We start from the raw sequence: 17,038 nt of genomic DNA, 5'->3' as shown, positions 1-17,038 counted from the left end.
TCCATAAAGTAAAGTTTATCCCAAACAATAAATTTTGTAAATAATATTTATTAATAAAAAACGTCATGCTTAACCTATCAAAACTTTTGCAAAAATAATTAGAGATTGGATTTAAAACTAATTCGACTTGTTTTTAGTCTTTGAGTTAGGGAATTATGTCTTTACATTGGTACAGTGTACACATATGTTTGTACGCTCTATAGATTAATTCATTCCTGTGATTTTCATTCAAGTTGTCATAAGACCTTTTGTCGCAAACTCACTGACTTCCCTCCGGAGAAAGTCGAACTGCCCCGCTTGCCAGGAGCGCCAATGCCCTGGGGAAAGCCCAATGCTCAGCCTTATGTATGCGTTGCGTCAGCGAGTCCTCATCATCGTCGGGTAAAATGGGAACTGCGGCCTGAACTAGGATCGCTCCCGTATCCACGCCCTCGTCCACGAAGTGCACCGTGCAGCCGGACTCCTTTTCGCCCGCCTCCAAGGCCTGCCGTTGAACATGCAGCCCCGGGTACTTGGGCAGCAGCGAAGGATGGATGTTGATGAGGCGTCCACGCCACTCCCGAACAAACGGAGCACTCAGGACTCGCATGAAGCCGGCCAGGCAGATCAAATCCACGCGAGCCGCCTTCAGGTTTCGCGTGAGCTCCGCATCGTAGACCTCCCGGCTGGCAAAGTCCTTGTGGGAGATGACCAGTGACGGCACCCCTGCGCGGGTGGCACGTTCCAGTCCCAGGACAGCCGGCTTGTTGCTGATCACCAGCACGATCTCCGCATGCACTCCCTGGGCCGAGTCCCGCGTGGCCTCTATGAGTGCCTGCAGGTTGCTGCCCGTGCCCGAGATGAGGACGGCCACTCGTTTTCGCGGCAGCGATAGGATCTTCTGAGTCCTGGCCAACGACGCTTCGAAGTTCTGGACCAGCACCTGCGGTTTCTTCGTGTCCTTGCGGGCAATCACCTCCCCGACGACAGCAGCACGTTGGGCATAGCGCAACTCCTTGAGCACCGCCTCAACTTGCGTGGGAGCCACCACCAGGATCATGCCCAGTCCACAGTTGTAGGTGCGCTGCAACTCGGTGGAGCTGATGTTTCCGGCTGACGCCAGCCAGGCGAAAACGGGAGGAAGCTGGTACTTGTTGGCATCGAGACGCACGGCCAGGTCCTTGCGCAGCACTCGCGGTATGTTCTCGCTGAGGCCACCTCCTGTGATGTGGGCCAATGCCTTGATGCCGTGATTCCCTCTGGACAGCAGGGAGGACAGTGCCTGCACATATATCTTGGTGGGCACCAGCAGCTCCTCGCCCAGCGTCTTCTCGCTGAAAGGCGCCTTGTCGTCCAGTCCCAGTCCCACACGCTTTAGGACGGCGTGGACCAAGCTGAATCCGTTGCTGTGGACACCGGACGAAGGCAGGCCGACGAGCACATCTCCTGGCTGAATTTCGTCCAGAAGTGGCAGGATGCCGGAGCGTTCAGTTATGCCCAAGGCAAAGCCAGCCAGATCATAGACCTGCGGCCCATACAGCAGCGGTAGAGCTGCACTGTGTGAGGCTAGAAAGGATTAAACAAGAGATTTTCTAGATCAATGGTGGGATTACAAAAAGAACACCTGATTCTCTATGAAAATTTGGACAGCCAATAACTAAAAAATTCAAAACATCGAAAAATTATTAAAATTTTAATCAGCAAAAAAAAATAATACTCGTGTAGTCTTAGATCCCAAATAATTATTATACGTTTGAAGAAACACTGTGAAGTCAGCAACTAGAATTGATTGATTTATAATTTCTTGCGGATACATCCTTGTGTTTTTATAGTCCCTTTTTATAGTTTATAAGTATATATATAATATAATGAATTTAATTCTAGATTTATTGTTCATTTCAACTGTTCGGTGTGCCGAAGTTTAAATACCCTTATACTTATTGTATATAAAAATGTAGCAATGTCGACTTTTCGATGAGTTTTTTGACCGGTTTTACGACAGGCAGGTTGATGTTGTCATATTTTTATAAAAACCCAAAAAAATTGTCGTAGAAACCTAACTATTGTTACATGAATTTTAAACCAGGAACCGCAAATAACTTTTATGAGGTTAAAAACAGACTACCAAAAAAACGGGGGTCATAGAATTTTTTTTTGGTTAGCTACCCAAAAACATATACTTTTTTAATGGATTATTATAATAAACATTTTAAAAACTTTTATTTTATATTTTAAGTGGTTTAAAAGTTATTTCATTTTTTTTTTTAATTTTATTGATATTTTTGATTTTTAATATAAAAAATATTATTTCACTGTTATTCCTGATATTTAAGAAAAAAACTTTTGATTTCTAAAATAAACTTGTGAATAATTGTTATTTTACAATTTGTATAAAAAAATCATAAAAATAATAATTATTCATTATTGCCTTTATTATAGAAATCAGAATCACCTTAACACTGTCTGTAGTTTATTTTTAAGGCGCACTTATTAAAACATAACTTTTAATTGTTTTTTCGGTGTATGTGAGCTTTGTGATTCAACTTGTGTACCCGCATTAGAAATAGATAGATAGGTAGCTTTAAAACTAAGAGACTTTTTGTGTAGAAAACGAAAAGCAGAAATTACTACATCGATTCTCCTAGTGATCCTACTGATCAAGAACATATATATACTTTATGTAGTCTCCCTCACAGCGTAGCAAGCTTTTGAGTGAAATTATACCTATGCAAGGGTATATTTATGTAAAAAGGAGCCGGGCTCCACTCACCAATAAAACTGCTGTTGGCCTGCCTGGTACCCTCCTGAACTCCAGAGAGGACCTCCTTGGCCAGCTCCTCCTGCCAGTGGCCGCATGCGTAGTAGCTTGAGAAGCTGAGGGGTTCAGCTCCGTTACAAAGGATGTCATTGACGCACATGGCCACCAGATCGATTCCCACGCTGGCGTTGCGGTTCGTTTGCTGGGCTATTTTCAGCTTGGTGCCCACGCCGTCGGTGCCCAGGATGAGAATGGGGTCCTCGTAGTGACTGGGAATGCGTGTGAGCCGACGCCCAGACGCGTTTTCAAAGCACTCTTCACGAGGAGGTGCTAGGCTCAGCTTGGCGGTCAGTTCCTTCAGCTCCTCGGGTAGCTCACGCTCGCCAAGGCCACCGAACGGAGAGGCCACCTTCTGCAGTTGCTCCACAAAGTTGCGCACCTGAACGGGTGACCCGCTGGTTTTTGACCGCCGCTGCAGGACACCCAGCACTTTGGCTCCTGGCAGGGATGTCCGCCATAGTTGACTCGACTGCGGCAGGATCAGAACCATGCCAATGCCGCAGTTGTGCCGCTCCAGGAGCGCCTGGGCACTGAGCTTCAGCTTGCCTGACAGCCAGCCAAAGATTTTGGGCACCGGCACCGCCCCGAAGTCTAGTGTCGTCTCATAACCTTCGGGCAGAAGGCGCAGGACATCGCTCAGCAGACCATGGGTAACGTGGGACACCGCCTTGATCTCATCGCCCTTTTGGAGATGAGGCAGCAACTGCTGGACATACTGGCGTGTGGGCGTGGCCAGGACATGAGCCAAGGTCAGGCCATCCTCACCACCGTCAACGGGCGAGCAATCCCTGAGATTCACTTTCAACGCAGCCAACTGGGTGAGTATCTCGTTGAAGCCAGCACAGTGGAGTCCAGACGAGGGCAGACCGACGAGGAGGTCACCCGGCTGGTAAAGATCAAAGCGGGGCAGGATCCGCGATTGCTCCACGATTCCCACGCAGTAGCCAGCCATGTCATGCTGACCGGGCGCATAAAGAGATGGCATCTCGGCAGTTTCGCCACCTAAAAGAAGGATTACGATATTGGATTAGGGATTGGCGGATCAAAAGTACTTTGACCATGCTCTCACCAACTAATGCGCACCGCGCATCGCGGCAACCGTCAGCCATTCCCTTGACCAACTGGGCGGCCAGGGGAACGTGCAGCTTGCCACAGGCAATGTAGTCCAAGAAAGCCACCGGTTCGGCGCCCAGCTCCAGGAGATCGTTGGCGGCCAGGGCGAACAAGTCGTAGCCAACGTTTTCGTACAGCTCGTGCTCCAGGGCCAGGTGGATCTTGGCGCCCACCCCCTGGGTGGCCTCTGCAATCACTGGCTCCTTGTAGCTGAGTTCCTTTATCCGGAAGAGTCCTCCGAATCCACCCAGGCCCCCGAGGACGCCTGGACGCTGGGTGCCACGGGACAAGGGCTTGATGCGCTGCACGAGCGCATCCCCAGCGTCGATATCCACGCCGCTGTCCTTGTAACTCAGACCCGGGGAGCCAGCAGTAGCTCTAGGTACGGACATTTTTGGGAGAAGACAGAAGTAGAGGTAGAGGTGTAGAAAGAAACAAAAAATCGGTCATGAAGATGATTAAATGACTTTAATATAACGCAAATTTTAATCTGGATTCTAAATTATTTATAATTTGTGAGCATTTGTCTAGCAGCTTTAAAATTATAAGGAAAGACCGACATAGATCATCTTGATTAAGAATATATATAATTTATACGTTCAGAAATGTCTTCTTATAAAAGGTATACGAAAAAATCAACTATGAGTAATATGTTTACTGTGAAGATTATTACTTTTTTTTATATTTGCAATCTTATAAATGTTTTCTTATAAAGGGTATACGAAAAATCATGACGATATAGAAATTTGGTTACTAACCTATAAGCTATGAGTTAAATGTTAACTGTGAAGATTATAACTTTTTTTAAATTTGCAATCTCATAGACCATATGTTTGCCCTTGAGTACAATATTTTAAGTGAATTAGATTTTGTAACTACTATTCCAGAATGCAAATGTTCTCGCTCATGTCATCTAATAAGTTAAAGTCAGGGAGTTTTTAAGACTGTTCTCTAAAGAACATGAGCAAATAGATACATTTTATTGAAGACAATAAAGCAAATATTAAATCATAACTATGTTGTGTTGTGTAAAAATAAAAAGTTTAAATTGTTTTTATTACTGTTTGTTTGTGTAAAGCTTTTTCATAATTTTTCGAAGTTATGATGGGTCTAGAATCTAATTTGATAGTATGAAAATTAAAAATGATACTTCTGTTTTCAATGACTTCTGGGTTTAATTTAATTAATTACATTTTGATTGCCTTCTGGGCAATGTCCGTCCTGTACTGAGCTCCAGATCCCGAAAAGGTGATGCTGCCAGCCAATTTGGTGGCCTTGGCGGCGGCCTCCTTTAAGCTGCCGTCCAGAGCAATGGCGATAAGGACCCGACCGCCGTTGGTCAAGGCTTCCTTTTTTGCATTCACAGCAAGGCCGCTGTGAAAAACCAATTGAGTGGGGGAATTGGCGGCCGGCAGTCCTGAAAAAATCATATAGAATATTAAGAAGTTCCAAGAGAGTTGAAAACTTAATTTACCGGCTATAAGGCATCCCTTGGTGGAGGTCTCTGGATAGCCAGCACTGGCTAGGATCACACCTACGGCGCTAACTCCATTGCGCCATTGCAGGGGAACCTTGTCCAGCTGTCCTGTGCAGCAGGCCTGCATTACTTCGAAGAGATCGGTTTCGAGGAGCGGCAGGATAACCTGCGTTTCGGGATCGCCAAACCGACAGTTGAACTCCAGGACTCGAGGGCCGTCACGGGTCAGCATGAGTCCCGCGTAGAGAACGCCCTGGTAGGTGATCCGCTCCTTGACCAGACCCTTTACTGCCCTTTCCAGCACTGCGTTTTGGACCAGTTCGAGGGCTGGCTGGCTGATCAAGGGACATGGGCAGTAGGCGCCCATGCCTCCGGTGTTCGGACCCGTGTCCCCGTTGCCCAGACGCTTGTGATCCTGGGCGGGCAGCATGACCCGCACGCTTTTGCCATCGGTGAAGGCCAGCACGGACACCTCTTCGCCCTCTATCAGCTCCTCTACCACCAGTGTGGATCCCGCCTGGCCGTACTTCAGCTGTCCCAGGATCTCGTCCACCGCTTGGCAGGCCTCGTCCACATTGGCAGCCACCACCACGCCCTTTCCAGCCGCCAAACCAGCGGCCTTCACCACCAGAGCTGGGTAAGGGGCGCTAAAGGAGACAATATACATTACTTTCACTCAAAAAAAAGCCATAGCTTGTAACCACACCTTCTGATGAATGCCTTGGCCTTATCCGTGTCCGTGAAGCTCTCATAGCGTGCCGTTGGAATGCCATGACGCAGCATAAAGTCCTTAGCCCACTTTTTGTCCGCCTCGATTTGGGCACCTTGTTTGCCAGGTCCAAAGCAGGCGATTCCATGATTCTGGAGCACATCGCCCAAACCCAAGGCCAAGGGATCTTCGGGTCCCACAACCACTAGGGAAATCTGATTTTCCTTGCTCCACTTGGCAATGGCCTAAAAAGAGAACAATAGTATATAATTTAATTTGAACACAAAATGGAGACCAACAGGAAGATTGCGTTTTTATATCAACTTGTTAGTATAATAATAATAAATGCTTGTAATATAATTTGTTGAGTTGCTCATAACAAATATCCATCAATTTATTTAGATTGCAAAAACAAGTCTTTTGGATAAAATATTATCAGATAACCGTTGTTTAAGCTCGCAAAGTTGAATTCGAATTACTTAATTAACTTTGATATCATATTAACGATAATCGTACTCATTAGTCTAATTTTGATTCTTATAATATGCAACTCAAATTGATCTGTAATCTCTGTCTGTAATAAAAATCTTAAATTTAGATATCAAAATTGGTTTTGTGCAATCAAACCGGGTCACGATCGTCCGAATCTTCTTGGGGTGCCCAAAGTGCTGGGTTTTTTTGATTTTTGTAACCACATTCCAAATGGGAGATAACACTCCTCTAAGTAACCGGTTCCATCGCCAATTTGTCGCCAAAATACAAAATGCCTTCCTAATTGTCTTGCCATTAAACTGGGTCTGGGGGTGCATTGTCTTCAAATTGTTCAGATGGGAGATCAACTGACTCAGGCGCCAGCTATGTCAGCCATGTCAACAAACCAAGTTAATCCCGAGCTCGATCGCTGGTCCGGTTTCGGAGCAGCGTCGTCGATATCGTTACTTAGCTCTAATTCGAATTGGCGCCAACGCAGAGTCGGATTACCCCGATCTGGTGAAACGTGTCGACATTGCACTTGGCTGCGTTCCAGACCATTTAGCACCTGGGAGACTCATCCCGATTTCCGATAGCCGTCCCCCCATCCGGTTCGCTTGTTTCCCAGGGTTCAAGAACGTTCGCACGGAATGACGTTTTAGTGGAGCCATTTGACTTTCCAAATTAAGACCTATTTGCCAAACTCGGCCAAGGTTTTAATTTCCCGTAACGAAGGTTGTGTGCAGCGCTTATGACAGATGGAACGAACAAAGAAAAACAGGGAGATGGGGAAAGATCAACAACTTTTAATACTGTGGCTGTGGCTTTTTGGCTCTGCCATAACTCGGATTCTCCGACTGGCTATTCCCAAATTTGGTTAGAACGTTTTCGTCTTTATGCTTTACAGAGTGCGCTCATGATTTACTGTATTATATGCAAATTAAGTGCGGGAGAATGGGATCTGGAAGAAGTGGGGGTGAGGGTGGCAAAGAATGTTGCCACATTTGTTTGCGGATAAGTAAGGAATTAGATACGCTTTGCTGAATTAGCCGGACGGGTTTTTGGATTCGGCCAAAAAAGTTTCAGACGGAGATGTTTGGCAGATACTTTCGTCTAACTATCTGCCAAGTGATTCAATTATAAGTTTGGCGATGAAAATCCAAAGATCATTTATCAGAACACCTATGCTGAGCTTAATGATCGAACTATGCAATTTCTAAGAATAACTATACAAATAAAGGGGATGAAAAATGAAGGAGACCAAGTAGTAATTAAGCTTTCTTATACTTAATCCAAAGTTTCCACACATGGCATTTAAGCTGTAAAAAATTTTTAAATAAAACTAGGTGGTTTTACCTAAATGTCATTTCCTATGAAGTTAAATTAACACAACGACGAATTACTATTCTCTGAAAAAATCTAGAACGTCTAAATAGGTATTAAAATAATGATTTAATTTCCTAATAGGCCTGTTGTCGGGTAACTGTGGAAGCAATTTTACTAAAATTTCAAAACACAGAATACAGGACATAAAAAATATATACGAAAGTCCAGTTCAACGATCGCCATGGTATTTTGAGTTCCTTGAAAATGTAAGTCAAGCAAGGCAATATGAAACTTTCAAGATCAGCCACAATACACATCAAAGCGTAAGTGCCCCAACCTTCGAGTAGGGCATATCCATTCACGAATGTTTCATTTAATTTTCACTCTTCTTTCCGTTTTGCTGGATTTAACCATCCCACACTTTGGGAATTGCAACGGCGACAACGACAAATAACGTCGTTGATACCTAAATAAAATAATACTTATAAGAAATAAAATCATTTTATTTATGACTGACTAAGGCAACCAACAGCGATGATGTAGCAGTTGATGATGACGAGCGGAGATGGAGACGGCGGCTCGGAACTGGGTTTCCGAAGCGAAATACTGCCAAAAATCCGATGGTGAACGGATGGATATAAATACGAAAGCGTCCGCGAAGCAGACAAGCAGTTTAGAACCAAACTCGAACGCGACATCATGTATTTGCTTGTAAGCCTAGACTGCCTGCCAACCAGGGATTCCCCGAAAACGGATTATAATCGATGTGTTGTCTTGTCCTTGTCCACCCACAGGTGAACTTCATCATTGCGTTGGCCGTGATGCAGGTGCAGGCCGGTTCCTACGTCCCAGATTCGGATCGAAACACACGGACCCTGCAAAACGATCTACAGGTGGAGCGGGATGGTAATTACCGGTACGCCTACGAGACCTCCAATGGAATATCCGCCTCGCAGGAGGGACTGGGTGGCGTTTCCGTCCAGGGAGGCAACAGTTACACCTCGCCAGAAGGCGAGGTCATCAGTGTTAGCTATGTGGCCGACGAGTTTGGCTACCATCCTGTGGGCGCCCACATTCCCGAGGTGCCGGCCTACATACTGCGCGCTCTGGAGTACATCCGAACGCATCCCTACCAGATAAAGGATTACTACACCGGCGAGCTCAAGACCGTGGAGCACGATGCGGCTGCGTTCAATGTGTATTCGCGGAAAAACCAGGAACCAACGACTCCAAGAACCCGACAGAGCACCACACCGAAAACCATATACCTCACCCATCCGCCCACGACAACATTGCGACCTTTGCGAGAAAGACGAGGCGCTTCGAAGCATTGATGATCGATGGTCGGAAATTTTTTGGCGGGGGGAGGGTTTGGTCTCTTAGGAATTCACCAGGCGAATCTGTGAAGTTTGATCTAAGCAATTAATTAAGCCACAAGCAATAAAAACAATAAATAAATAAGCTAAGCAAGCGTAAGCTGAAATGTAAAATCTGCTGACTTGTCTACTTAAACTGATAGATCACGACATAAACATTGTTGTTTACTAGATCGCATTCATAAATTAGGGTTAACGGAATGTTTAAGGAGCAGTCTAATTTGAGAATTCAATTGTGAAAGGTACCTGTTACTGATCCCTGAACTATTATTTTAATATTATTATATAAAAGCCAAGGAAAAAAAATTAGCTTAGTTGAACCAATTTTTTTAAATGTCCAGCCTTAAAATCAAAATAGATACCAGCTGTGATTGCTCATAAACAATCGCTGTAGACGGAAAGATACCTATTAAAAAAATAAAATAAAATATTTTGGTGCAGCGGGCCAAATCCCCTTGCAGAGGGTATTAATATTTCAGTCAAAAGTTTGCAACGCAGTGAAGAACACATTTACATTTAAAGTATATATATTCTTCATGAGCATAGCTAGAAGAGTCGATCTAGCCATGTCCATTTTTCTGTTTCTACGCAAACAAATCTCTCAGTTTAAAAGCTGTCTGGGTGAAAGCTACAAAGTTTGATGTCTTTCTGGATGTTTGATAAGTTATATATATAAAAATATATATATATTTGAAAAAAAATATTGTAGATCTTTTAAACGAATACAACTTTGTTATTTCAAAGGCAAGAACTGAGTTTGACTCGAAATTGTATAACCAAAAATCAATTAGAAGTTCTTTTATCTGAAACATATATTCAGAAGACGTTTTTGTTACCGAGTCTACTTGCTATAATTAATTAACCTAAACGAAGTAGATGAAGTATTTAAACAGGTTTATAATAAAAACTCACTTTCAGTTGTGAAAGAAAACCATTTATAAAATTTGGTATTTATTCTAGAAGCAAAAAGTGTTCCACTGAACAACAAAGTTCCATTTAGTTACATGGGTTTCACGGTTTCAAAAAATATAATTTTTTTTTAATAAATTCTATAACAGCTGTAGAGTATTGTCCTACGTTTTCAAGTTTTTCCGAGTGAAATTTGAAAGTTGCTTTCCAATTTTAATGTAGCTTGAATCTTTAAATTTTAAACGCCTTTTTCACGAAGCTTTTTTTTTTTTAGTCTGTTGTCAAGAGTTCTCACAAACTACTCAGCCGATCTTAATGAAATTTTGCACAATACTTCGAGATATAATTTACAGGGCCTTGAACGAACGATTTTTTTTTTCAATTACAATTTTTTTTCCTAAAATGTCTGGCAAAAATAAAATATTTTTCTTTTTTTCCTTCGTCCAATGACGCAGTAATAGCCAAGTTCTTAATTATTTTTTTTTTAATTTACAAAACTTTATTTAATATGTATCTTTAAAACAAGAAAAAAAAGTTTGAATAAAATATTTAAATTAAAAATAAAAATATTTAATTTAAAAAAAATTATTGAAAATAGGTTAAGAGAGCACTATAATTCCCAGTTTATTTTATTTTCTTCCAAACAAGTCAAACAACAAAACAAAATACTGGGACTTACATATTTACGCATGTCAATTTATTGAAAATTTGAATAAAGATCGTTCCCAATGTGAATCTGGCAGCTTTAATTTTCCATAACTCATAAATCTTTTGTAAGCTTATGGAAATTATGTGAAATATATAAACGTTCTATTAAGAGAATGTGTTTTTGTTTAGGGTTAGGCAGACTAATAGACTTCTATAATCTCTGATCTGATCACTAATCAGCTCAGCACAACTTGCAATCGCAGCCCCTTGGCCCGCCGACGGGTTAAAACACAAGCGCCTATCAGAGATCGGCTGCAATAAAACGCCTTCCCAGTCTCGATTACGGATTTACGGCTGCCGCTGCAGCATTAAAGTTCTCTGCCAGCATGCAGATCATATTTTACCATGGTCAGAAGCCATAAAAGCGAGTCCCCCATGGCATAACAACGAAATCAAACGAATTAATTACCGAAGAATCCACAAGATGTTTTGCTGAAGCTGCCCCCCCCGCACCCCAATTAGTCAACAAACTCGCTGATTTTTGTAACTTGAAGCCCCGGACGAAGGTCAATCCAAGGACGGGATAACAAACCTACCTCGAAATCCTTAGGATCCAAAGTCTGGGCGTCCAGATTGAGGCACTTGTCCACTTGCTTAATTCCATGGCTGCCGGGCAAGGCGTATATTTTGGAAATTTTCGGGGATTGCGATAACTTCCAGCAAATCGCGTGCTCCCGACCGCCGCTTCCAATTACCAGAACGATATGCGACATATTTAGGTTCGGAATCCGCAAAAACTAATCACGTTTTTAAAGCAATAATATCGCTCTATTAATGCACGCCCACGTGTTGGCTTGGCGATCAAAAGAGAGTGAGAGCGCGAGAGAGCACAATGGTATTCTTCCAGCTGTTCCAGCGGCTTTTGAATCAACACCGCTCTGTTGGACGCCTCGTTTTCAACTGAAATTGAAGTTGAAATCTACTTCCATGGGTAGCAAACGCTAGGGCCCAGTGCCTAGGTAGATGTGTTCAGTCGTCACATATGTATGTACATACATACATACATATATACATTTCTGTTTATGTTTGTGTTCAGGTTGGGGGGCTGATAAGAGCGATTCCAGTGGAAAGATTGCAATTTTTGAATACACACAGAAAAACGTAATTTAATTTTGTTTACTATTGATCATAATATGCGGATTGACAATATACTTTGGTCAGCCTAAGATTTTATTTTTATTTTGCATTTTTATAATACAAATATACATACATGAATGATATATCGTAGTTTATTATGTCAATAACAGGCTACCAGAACCAGATACTCTACCCTTTTTTTCTGTGTACTGCTCTGTTTGTTGTTTTCCAACAGATCGGATTTAACTGAAGCGAATAAATAACAAAAACACGACGATAGCCTTTCGGGACCTCTGAAAAATCAGCGATCGCTGGGGGTAAATGTAACTGAAATTGCATCGGTTATTGAGCTTATTTTTTTAAAGGCAGAAAATAACATAAGAACGATCTAGAACTTTTCGTCTTATGTTGTTTATGTGACTTCATATACCAGCTGTAAGATAAAAGCTCTGGTTAAACATATTTCGAGAATAAAGCTCAAAGCTTTTTGGGCCTTCTCATAATAAAAATCATATTTGGTAAAGCCAACATATTTTAAAATATCTATGCACTCTTAATAATATCCATGTCAAACGTTTAGCCAACCTAACATCGATAAGTTAGGAAATGTAATAAAAAATATACACCATTGCTACGGCTTAATGAGGTGGAAAACGAGTTCAAACCAACATCCGCTGATTAATTGGGTATTGAACAGCAACAGGCAATATTCGAATTCAGATCTTGGGATCATTGTACTCCATCAAAAATAATCAGAGAAGGCAGAAAAATAAGCGGAATGAGTCACTTTCCTTCCATCAGATCCTTAAAAACCATGTTTCTGGAAAATATCTAAGCCCACTCTGGTCTTTAGAATTCGAATTTGGTTTTGCTTGCATCACTTTTTAAAATTACTGTTTCGTTTTATTAGTATGCATTATACAAAATTGTGTGGTGTGAGTTGTAAATTTACAAAATATCTACCATAGTCCGTCATAAAATTTGTTTTATAGTTGTTGATGCTTGGGTTTAGCCAGTGAATATAACAACCAACATGCGCCACACCGAAGGTTTGGCGACAAAGAATCTCAGAATGACTCGTGGGTTGTTGTTTTCGGTTGTTTTTTTTTTTTTTTATATATAGAAACATGCATTTGGAATCAATGTACCAAGATGAAAATAAGAATTTCTTGAATTAAACAGGCCACTCTCCATCGCTGTTACCGATGTTACCGGCGCATTTGAAAGCCAATGGAGCCATTTGGACAAGGACCCTTGGGCAAACGCAGGACGAGGTCGTTGAAGGGATGCGGATGCTGAGCGAGCTGCTGCTGCTGCTGATGCTGCTGCTGCTGCTGTGGGGATTGCATCGACTGCTGGCGCAGTAGAGCAGCGGATACGGATCCGCCTACAACTGGTGACCAACTCTGGGGATTGGGCGACGACTGGGGCGGCGCCTGAGCCGGCATCCCAACTCCTCCCAGTCCCGATCCTCCGCCTCCATACGGCGGCAGCCGTTGGTTGAAGTGCGGCTGCATCGAGGGCGACGGTTGCTGTTGTTGCTGCTGCTGTTGCGGGTTATGCGGATAGTAATAGTTCAGGCCTGGCTGATTGTGCGGCCCCTGGAAGTAGCTGTTGTAGTTATTATACATCGGCGACACCTGGGACATCTTTGGCGCCGAGCTGGAGCGATGCATTCCCGCTGCTGGATGGCTACCATTATTGTTAATGACGTTGTTGTTGCTGCTGGCAGCAGGGGGAGTGGCAGAAGGCGCCGAGGGCGGCGCAGCCGCACTGCTGCTGTTTACAGCTGGCGAGCTGGGAGCAGCACTAAATTAAAAAAGAAAGAAAAGCTGCATTAGATTTTTGACAAAATATATACATATGACCACATTTAGAACTCGGTTCGAGTGTTTTATTTTTTTAAGGCAAAAAGATGGATTTACTAAGAGGCATAATAACTAATGTTCCCTTAAAGTTTTCTGGACAAGATAAAATTAAGCATTTTACACCGCAACAAAGGTTATTATAGTAAAAGTCAAAGTCTGCCCCACTAGGCACATTAACAAAATATGTTTATTAATTGGCTTTCCGCTAAATAAAAGATTCAGTTCAACGTTATGAAAACTAAAAAAAATAACTCCCTCTACTAGTTCTCATAACGTTAAACAATATTTTAAATGTAATACTGCATTAAAATATATTTAAACAAAAATAAATGCCATGGGAACATCTAATTTTATCAGCACTTTCAAATTAACACTATTTTGTAATTTTAATTAAAAGCTTAGAGGTTAAGCAAAAGAGACTGAATAGGCATTACATATTTTGCTACGATCTACGGTGACCCTGTTTCTTTAGCTATAACTTTCATAACTGAGAAATGTAATAAAAACTGCCAATATAATTTGCTTTTTAATACAAAAATTTTGTAATAAAAATTCACGTGCTAGTTACTCACGGTTTATCATCCTCAGGGTTTTTTGCCGCGCCCAGGATGCGCAGCCTGGCCTCGGCGTACTCCTGTTCGCGCTGCTTGAGCGTCTTGATGGGCTGCTTGGGCCGCATCCCGTTGGTGTCCCGCCGCTCCTCGGCCTGGGCGGGGCGACGCAGTATCTTGACTGTCTGGTTGCTGGTGGGCGTGGCATAGCTGGCTGCATCGTACTCATTGGAGGACTTGTGCAGCACCATCATGACGGGCTGCTGGGCAGGCGGATCAACCTCTGCTGGCGATGGTTGCGGCTTTCGGGCAATTGTGATCTGCCGGGGCAGAGGGTTGCCGATTTGTGGCGAGTCCTGGAGGCTCTGGGGGCGTTGGAGCAGCTTCATCTTGTGGGCTGGTGGGTCGCTCGCCTGCAGCTTTGTTTGCAGAGTCATGGAAAGCTGGGAAAGGGGGGGGGCGTTAGATGTCACTTAGATGTGCGGAAATGGAACAATGGAGGGCACTTACCCCCGCCTCGTCGATTTCCTCCCAGTTGTCTAACACATCCTCGCCATGGGACATCGTTCAACAAAGCACGTTGCCTGCCTGGTGACGGATTATATACTTTTCGTTGCGTTTCTCGCTCACTTTCTTCTCTTGCGCCTGCTGCTGCAGCTCGCACTCTTACTGATACATAATTCCTTCGCACTTTTATCAGACATAAGTTTTGCGTATGTTTGCAGCACGCTATTTTTTACGAAATTCGCTCCCAAAACCCACTGAAAAAACAAAAAAACAATACGCAACAATTTGGGCTGCTGCTGATGTTGTTGTTGTTGTTGTTGCTTCCGTGTCTTCTTCTTCTTCTGCGTCAGGTCACAGCAAATGTTCGAGGTTTTATCGTTTTCGTTATCCACAGCAGCTGGGCAAATGGTTTCCGGTTTTCGGCCACCCTGCACTGCGCCAAGAGCTTCTTGGCCATCCACTTCACTAACCACAATTGCCAACTATTTACATTTAACGCTCGAACATGACCTGAGGTTCTTCTTCTTCTTCTTAACGCGCTGCTGTGTTGGAAAACGTCGGAACTCGGATGGGGACGGCCGACGGGAACTTTCTCACACGCGCAGTCGAGAATTAGTAGGTTGAGTTTCTTGTGAATGGCATCGGTGGCAATCACCGCGCTACTCTCACTACAAATCACTCTGCGCCGTTCTCCAGCACTGAAAAATGTGTTCTTCAAATATATCGAAATAACAATTCTCGACAAGCAAGAAGTAATTGCTTTTCGCTTCGGTTGTCGATCGCTATTTGGTATCGATAAATTTGTGTTTAGATGGTTCGTAATTAAAGGACCCTAATGCATGCGCATGGTTCTGCGATTGTCGTTAGGAATTTGGTATCGAAGAATTACGATAAAATTGTGTGATCGAACGGGAAATTTGAAAAGTGTTCGTTTCTCCTTGTGAATAATAAATAATTGGTTTGAAAAAGTGACATATATCTATAGGGTGTTTAGAAAATAAAAAACGAAAATCAAAAACTTGCCAAGTAGCACAAGAATTCAAGTGGTATATTTTTTTATTTGTTTACTGAAAATACCAATTAAACATTTGTACATATTTTACAAAATTTAATATTTGTGTTTTTGTCATTATTTGTTTATCAAAATTGGTCAGAAGTCCGTATGTTTCTTTACCGTATACCCATTGCGATCTTTGTTTAAAATCTTGAGTCTTGGAACTTTCGTAATCGTCTTTTTTTTGGTTACCCAGACCATGTTTGAGAACGGAAACAAAAAAGCAGATCGAAGGCCTATAACTGCCGTGTTTTGGCTATTTTTCAATTGTGTTTTTATCAGGCTTCGTAAAAAGAAATATGTAAATTAACTAAAACTTTAATCCATTGTTCCTATTAATAATGTAAACAATTTATTTTGCCAAACCTTTCTGCTGAGTTTTCACAAGTTCTTATCGCATAAACATTCTCACACTCGTACCCAATAAACAAACGTGTCTCAAGCTTGAGGCAGATGTAAACAAATAAACTTAAATAAAGTTAAGACTAAAAATCCGCTAGAATTATGACAACGCGATCCCATATTTTATGCATCGCGTTTGCTTCCAAATTTTAATCACAGCAATCCTACTTGGTTTTTAACTTCGGAATAGAGAAGATCAGTTTTAAAAGCTTCGATCCCGAGGCAACCAGAGTAGAAACAAATCAAGCTTGAACAACTTAAGAAGAAGAATTATAAAAGTTAAAATTAAATAAAAATTATATTTTTTTAAATAAATCGTCATAGTTTTTTTATAATTTGCATATTTTGCACTTTGTGTGTTATTTTGGGTGCCCTGGTTTCTATAGTATTCGATGCAAAATGCAAATTCCTGCTATCCGACTCAACATCGAAATCCCCTTAGGTGTCCGAGAATTTTAGCTTAGGGGGCGTGAAATCCGATGCCGGTAATATCTCTGATACTCATAAATAATAATAATAAATAAATAAATAATTATAATAATAATATATTAACTTACAAGTCCTGAAAGCTCCTTGAAAATGAGAATGCTTTGGCGGCTGTAATAGGAAAAAATTTTAATAATTCTGTTTTTATGAAAATATATGTATGAAAAAATCTATCCTGCATTCCGGTACTTTGATGCATACCTGATC

At 42.3% G+C, this 17,038-nt stretch overlaps 3 protein-coding genes across 3 annotated transcripts; 1 reads left to right on the top strand and 2 right to left on the bottom strand.

Moving 5' to 3' along the window:
• Positions 1-28: 28 nt before the first annotated feature.
• On the bottom strand, positions 29-11,794 carry LOC108150713 (trifunctional purine biosynthetic protein adenosine-3). The gene is made up of 7 exons (XM_017278998.2): positions 11,423-11,794; positions 6,094-6,341; positions 5,385-6,034; positions 5,102-5,327; positions 3,867-4,288; positions 2,750-3,799; positions 29-1,545 (listed from the first exon to the last, which is right to left on the bottom strand). Exons 1-7 carry the CDS (start codon positions 11,597-11,599, stop codon positions 260-262), a joined length of 4,059 nt encoding a protein of 1,352 aa, XP_017134487.1. The 5' UTR covers positions 11,600-11,794; the 3' UTR covers positions 29-259.
• Positions 8,492-9,383, top strand: LOC108150714 (pupal cuticle protein). Its single transcript, XM_017279000.2, has 2 exons — positions 8,492-8,604; positions 8,688-9,383. Exons 1-2 carry the CDS (start codon positions 8,593-8,595, stop codon positions 9,225-9,227), a joined length of 552 nt encoding a protein of 183 aa, XP_017134489.1. The 5' UTR covers positions 8,492-8,592; the 3' UTR covers positions 9,228-9,383.
• Positions 11,795-12,844: 1,050 nt separating the features above from the next.
• Positions 12,845-15,817, bottom strand: LOC108150730 (atherin). Its single transcript, XM_017279030.2, has 3 exons — positions 14,893-15,817; positions 14,404-14,825; positions 12,845-13,772 (listed from the first exon to the last, which is right to left on the bottom strand). The coding sequence occupies exons 1-3, from the start codon at positions 14,944-14,946 to the stop codon at positions 13,172-13,174; spliced, it is 1,077 nt and encodes a 358-aa protein (XP_017134519.1). The 5' UTR covers positions 14,947-15,817; the 3' UTR covers positions 12,845-13,171.
• Between the last annotated feature and the right edge of the window lie 1,221 nt (positions 15,818-17,038).

Source organism: Drosophila elegans, unplaced genomic scaffold (genome assembly GCF_018152505.1).
Source record: "Drosophila elegans isolate 14027-0461.03 unplaced genomic scaffold, ASM1815250v1 contig_397, whole genome shotgun sequence".
NCBI classification, from domain to species: domain Eukaryota; kingdom Metazoa; phylum Arthropoda; class Insecta; order Diptera; family Drosophilidae; genus Drosophila; species Drosophila elegans.
The sequence above is the reverse complement of the archived record's forward strand: the minus strand, read 5'-3'. Positions and strand labels throughout refer to the sequence as shown.